Consider the following 6312-nt stretch of genomic DNA (forward strand, 5'->3'; position numbering starts at 1 on the left):
GATTTGTGAAAAAATAATGGCGGCGTTGATGAGTTGGTTTTGATGTGTTAGTGATTTGTGGTAATTTAAAAATTTATATTTATCTTTTTTAACTTTTAACTTAAAAAAAGAATAAAGTTTAATTTGACTCTTTAACTTATCGCTAGAGTTTAATTTGACCCTCAAACTTTACAATCAGATTCAATTTGGCCGTTTTTTACGCTGTTGTTATAGCGCTTGCAACAAACTCGCTTAGAAAAGAGCTAAATTGAACCTATTCGAGAAGATTAAAGGTTAAATTGGCCGTAAAAGTTAAAAAGAGCCAAATTAAACCTGACTATAAAATTCGAGAGCCAAATTGAATCTTATTCCTTTTAAAAAAGCACTTACAAAGGAGCTTTTTAAACCAAATGACTTTGCTTGATTCTGGCAAAGGTATAGAAAAGCCCCTACAAAAATTAAGAAAAAAAAATTTAACCCTCATATTTCAAAACGTCTCAAGTAGGCTTCTTTTTTTTTTTTTTCTAAATTTCAATTAAACCTAAATTGGCAATGGTGTTAACTATTATGTCAGTGGTGAGAATCATTTAAAATAATAAACTAATAATGTTATGTCATCTTGATTTCTTTTCTTTTTAAAAAATAAAAATGAAGATAAAAATATTAAACTTAAATAATAAAAAATTTAAAAACATTATTTTCTAACTTTTCATCTCACTTTTTACTTTCTCACTATCCAAACAAACTCAGACTTTTTTCTTTTAAAAGAAAAACAAACTCAAACCCAAAAAAAAATCTAAAATCGATTATCAGCATTAACAACCAAAATTGATGGTAATCAGAATTTTAAACCATTGTGCTCAACTGACAGCATCAATAACCAAACTCGGAACCCGCAAAAAATCCAAAACTGATGACTAGTATTAGTAATCCAAAACCATTATGCTCAACGATGCTATTGCTAGAAACGACAGTGACAGTAGTGGTGAGAATGACGACGATGTTATCTCTCTCTCTCCATGTGTTTGTTTTGTAGGATATAAACGACAACCATTTTTATCAATTGCGGTGCCTCTTTGCCAATCGGTGGTGCTTCTATCCATTCATTAGAATCAATACTCTTCTCTTTCCAGAGCGGCGACCCTTTCTTCTTGTGATGGCTCCTTTTCTTGATCACGCTAGCTCCTCTTGACTTCATATCTTTGAAAGAAATATGGTGGTGGTGGTGTTAACTAATTGTGTTGGTACTGGTGGTGGTATTTGTGGTAATATTAACAATGGTTGGTGTTTTTTCTATTTCAAGTTTTAATGAATAAGTTTTCTTTTATGATTTTTTAATTGGATTATTATTGTCTAGAAAAATAAGTAATTTTCTAATGTGCAGTATAAATGGGACCCACAACGTTTGAAGAAATTTCTAACCCATTATCTATTTGATTTAGTTGAATATTTTTAAAGGAAAAGGATTTATTTGAAACTGTTTGAAGCATGAGACCTAAATTGTTCTTCCCTAATATGTTCAGGGCTTTTCTGTACTTTTTGCCCTTAATTTTTGTCCAAAGCAGGTGTAACACCCTCCACACAAGAACTGCCTAGCTTATTCAAAACAGTCCTCCTTTACTCTTTGACCTCTGTTTTCTATCCATTAATTAAAGATAGAATAAAATACAAAACAAAATCTCCTTTAATCCTTCAAATTCAAAAATCGAAATCTTTTTATTTCTTCCCTGTCGATTTGAAGTTGTGGCGTGTATTCCAATGACACACATTTACGCATTCACCTATTAGCACATGGCTCATGCCTGCTGCTTACTATTTCAACTTCAGCTCTTCTACTGGGTAAAGTTTTGTGCTTTTGTTTCTTTACTTCTTAAAGTTTCTTACTTTCATTTCCTCTTGTTACTAATGCACGTTTATTGCTTATTAGACTCTCGTGTTACTGGGTTTGTTTTTAAACTTTTTACTAGTGTGATTAAACCTTTTGAAGTTATTGTATTTTTCTGCTTGTAGTATTTGGTTTTGATTTAGGATCACCGGTTGCATATGTTCTATGAATGCTTTGTTGGTAGGGAAGCAAAGGAAGAGAATTGCTTGATCAATTTTATTTATTGATAGTGCTCAGATTATGTAAAATGGAAGTATCGGCTACCCCTTTACTTAGTATAGTAACCTTGTATAGGTGCATTTAGATTTTGATATATTCTTAAAATGTTATTTTCTGTTTCCTTTTTCCAATGGAATTGGTGATATCTTCAAACAGCATTGTTCTGATATTTTGAGAGGATTAGAGTTTGTTGTTATATCAGTTACATTAGCTATCTCAATAAAGCGATGTTCTGTCAGCATCTCTGTTTATAAAAATCCACCATTTAGATTATGTTAAAGTGTTGGTAGTGCTCAAGTTATGTAAAATAAAGGAATTTGTATAGGTATCTATCAGTGAGATGCATTTAGATTTTGATATTTTATGTGCAATTTAAATACCCAGTTAGAAATGCAATTAGAATGTTATTTTTGTTTCCTTTTTGTGCCATTGGTGATATATATCTTCGAACAGCATCAATGAGACAACTCGTTATAATATCTTCAGAGGCTCAGAGTGGCTGTTACTTCAGTTACAACAGCTAGGCTCAATGGAATGATGTTCTGTCAGCAATTGTCTTATGAAAAACACAGCAATGAATGAGGTAAAGTTTCCAAATTTAAAATTTTAAGTTCCCAATTTAAAATCAACGACTTCTGTTATCTTTTATGCAGATTACTTTATCATCCAAGTTATCAAAGAAATCAATTTTTCTTTTCACTGTAATTGGATTTGGCGTATACATTTGCTATCTATGCCTTCAGCAGATCTCCTTTCCTTTAATATCAAAAGAAGTATCAATCAAGGATATCATGAAGAGTAGTTGTTATATCCATGACATCCCACCTCAAGAAATCCACTATGTGCATTTTCCATATCCCAAGACTTATAGCAGGTTGCACCATTCTTTTTATATATATCACTTGCTTCATAACGGTTATCTCTGACTTATCCATTCGCTCTAACAGGGAGGAATGTGCATGCACTCCAGTTCGATTCTTTGTTATTATGTCCATGCAGAGATCTGGAAGTGGGTGGTTTGAAACTTTGTTAAACAGTCACCCCAATGTAAGTTCAAATGGGGAAATTTTTTCAGTGAAACAGAGAAGAAGCAGTATATCAACCATTCAGGCAACATTAGATACTGTCTTTGGCTTAGAATGGGTCAGTAGCGCTGCAAAGAATGACTGCATTGCCGCAGTTGGATTTAAATGGATGCTTAATCAGGTTTTATGAATGGCTTTTCTCTTGTCTAATAGACTTGTCTCTTTTTGTTTGTAGAATTGCTTAGCCTGAATCTGCTGTCAGAAGGAAACTATGTGTAATATTTATAGCTTTTCCTGAAATGAAGTACTGAGGTTACAGATAGGTTTCAACTTTCCTTTTTCAAAAATATAGATATTCTCCTGAATAAATGATGTTGAGCTGTTTAATATTCAATGTATGGTAAATTTTTCTGCACAAGTAAAATTAAGATGCTTCTTTTGTTATCTCCACTGAAGGATCTAAGATCAATCTAATTGTTTGTATGGGATAATTATTGGATTTTGTGAAACTATTTTTCAGGGTGTAATGGTTTATCACAGAGAAATCATGGATTATTTTAATCAGAAGGGCGTGTCTGTAATATTTCTCTTTCGGAAAAATCTTTTGCGGAGGCTTGTATCTGTGCTGGCTAATGCCTATGATAGAGATGCAAAGCAAATTAATGGCACCCATAAGTCTCATGTGCACACTAGGGAAGAGGTCTCTCTCTGTCTACTTGTTACTCTCCTTGCATGTGTTTGCTCATGTTTCTGCAAATGGCCGTACCTTCTGTAAATTCTTGCCTAATCCATGGTATTGGTTGTCAGTTCCATTGTATGTTCTGTTATCTGCATCATAAACACAACACTTTCTCTTGCTCGGTTGTAAGCTCATCAACTTTTCTCTTGAAACTCATATGTCCTATTATCGAAGGTTTGCATGAACCAAATTGAGTTGATTTTCTAATTGTTAGGCCTCAGCTGGATTGCTTTTCTTACAGGCTTGTACTCTTTACCAGCAGCAATCAAGCCAATCTTTATGTTTGATCTTGCCTCCGTTAGCAACCACTAAAATTTTGTACTTATTATGTTCAGTAGTTTCTGTTTGGTGATGATAAGATAGATGCTTTTGAGGAAATGGAGATACCAATTAAGAATGGGAGATTATCTTATTGATGTGGACACTTTTCTCTATGTTTTTCTATGTATTTTTGTTACAAGTCATTTAATTTACCACTAGGCCAGAAAAGAGAAATACCCCATATCAAGAGGTGGCATTCTTGATGCTGTCACTTTATCAGGCATACCTTTTTTAATGGTAGCATATTTCAGTTAAAAGTGCTATTTAAGGGCCTTGAGCTTTTGGGAAAACCCCTTAGTAGTTTCTTCTACTTCACTTCACTCTCTCTCAGTGAACCTTGTTCACAGCGTGACTTCTGTTATCCACAATGTTTCATGAGTGTTTCAGACATCTTGGCACGATAATTTCTTTAAGATGCTACTATACAGAAGTTGCAAGACTGAGGTGCAGTGATCATGATCAAAGCAGGCAACTGCAGTGCCTCCTTTGTGTTTTGCATAAATGCGTTTTCCTTAGTATTCTTGATTGATAAGAAATTTAGAATCTTAGATAACTAGTATGCTTGGTGCTCATAATGCTGCATTGGTTCAAAGACACGAGCATCAAGGATTGGAGATATTTTGTGAATGAAGTCAATTTATTTAAACAAATGATTTTGAATGCAAGGAACCAGTTGAATAAGTTTTCTTTTTCATAATTGGGTTTCTGGATATGAATAAACAATATGAACAAGATGTTGCTAACATGGCAGATTAAGAATAGGTATAAGACTAGTAGAACAAGATGTCTTTGACATTAATCAATGTTTTTATCAGTTTATTACTCTGCAACTTGGTTTAGGAAGTTTAGTCATCTCTTGGATTACATTGAAACTCAAAACATAAAACATAGCATGTGGCCAGCGTACATACTATATAGCACCCTTATTGTTTAGAGTGTTATTTCTAGGTTCTGTCACAATTTTCTTGCATTTGAAGTTCCTTAATCCCACACGAGAACAAAGAAAAAGCATAAAACTATTAGCTGTTTTATGCTAAAAATTAGTCTGCTGTCGTTATGAGAACTTTATGAAAATGTATAAAGGAATTCCATTTATTACTTTATCAATTTGGAATTTGCTTGAATATGTCAAGATTGTATAACTTAATTTTAAGTCTTTGGAGTTGCAATCTGTTGTCTGCATACTACCAAGGCTGATTGAGTGGAACCATATTCCAATTCATGGCAAGAAAAGAAAATCTTGTTCATGCAGTTCATCAACTTCTTATGAAGTCATTTACTATGTACTTATCCATCTGTGATTCAATGCAGGCTAATTTACTTGCAAAGTTTAAGCCTGTACTTAATATTAGCGCCTTGATATCAGACCTTTCCAGTGCTGAGCATACCATGACAGAAGCTTTGGAATTCTTCAAGAGCTGTCGCCATTTACTTTTATACTATGAGGACCTGATGAAAAATCCCAAGGTAAACTGAGCAAATGAATCCAACATCATTTGATTTTATTGGAAATATGAATTTTTGTATCCAATATACCATATGCAGGCTTTGTCCGAGGCACAAGAGTTTCTTAGAGTTCCAATCAGAAATCTAGTGAGCCATCAAGTGAAGATTCATGTTAAACCGCTTTCTGAACAAATCTATAATTGGGAGGAAGTTTATAGGACACTTGAAGGATCAGAATATAAGTATTTCCTAAATTATGCAGATTATATTTTGTGAGTTTTCTGTGGTTTCTTGAAATATGCACTGTACATTTCACAAATATGAAATTTCAACATCTTGTAATTTGCTAAATGACGTCTGAAAGGAGAATATATCTTCTGACAAGGACTTGCCTGTTGTTAGGTCTTTTACTATAAGATTTACTATAAGATTCATGACAAGGTCTTTTACCACCCCTTTCTGGAGAGGTGGTGAAAGCCTCAACCTGAGGCCCTGAAAAAGACTCACCAAAAGGATCCCCTTTGATATGTTAAGATACATATTCTTCCACTATATGCAATGAGATGCAACAGATCACTTGCAAACCTCAACCGAGGGAATTTATCGTAAGCAGAAATTATTGATTGATACGCATATTCAATGTTTCTCTCCAACAAATATGGCATCAGGCCTTTTAGGGCAATTTGCATATCAAGAAA

General features: G+C 33.6%; 1 protein-coding gene across 8 annotated transcripts; it reads left to right on the top strand.

Moving 5' to 3' along the window:
• The first annotated feature begins 759 nt into the window (after window positions 1-759).
• On the top strand, window positions 760-5998 carry LOC8277198. Of its 8 annotated transcripts, none has more exons than XM_048378462.1 (7): window positions 760-1259; window positions 2570-2666; window positions 2737-2957; window positions 3031-3289; window positions 3629-3808; window positions 5480-5635; window positions 5714-5998. In XM_048378462.1, the coding sequence occupies exons 2-7, from the start codon at window positions 2643-2645 to the stop codon at window positions 5888-5890; spliced, it is 1017 nt and encodes a 338-aa protein (XP_048234419.1). In that variant the 5' UTR covers window positions 760-1259; window positions 2570-2642; the 3' UTR covers window positions 5891-5998. The 8 variants fall into 8 exon arrangements, with proteins under 8 accessions (XP_048234419.1, XP_048234418.1, XP_048234423.1 ...); XM_048378461.1 differs by having other exon boundaries at window positions 761-1259; window positions 2537-2666; XM_048378466.1 differs by having other exon boundaries at window positions 763-1259; window positions 2830-2957.
• Window positions 5999-6312: the final 314 nt, after the last annotated feature.

The sequence above is a fragment of the Ricinus communis genome, chromosome 8 (assembly GCF_019578655.1).
Source record: "Ricinus communis isolate WT05 ecotype wild-type chromosome 8, ASM1957865v1, whole genome shotgun sequence".
NCBI lineage: Eukaryota > Viridiplantae > Streptophyta > Magnoliopsida > Malpighiales > Euphorbiaceae > Ricinus > Ricinus communis.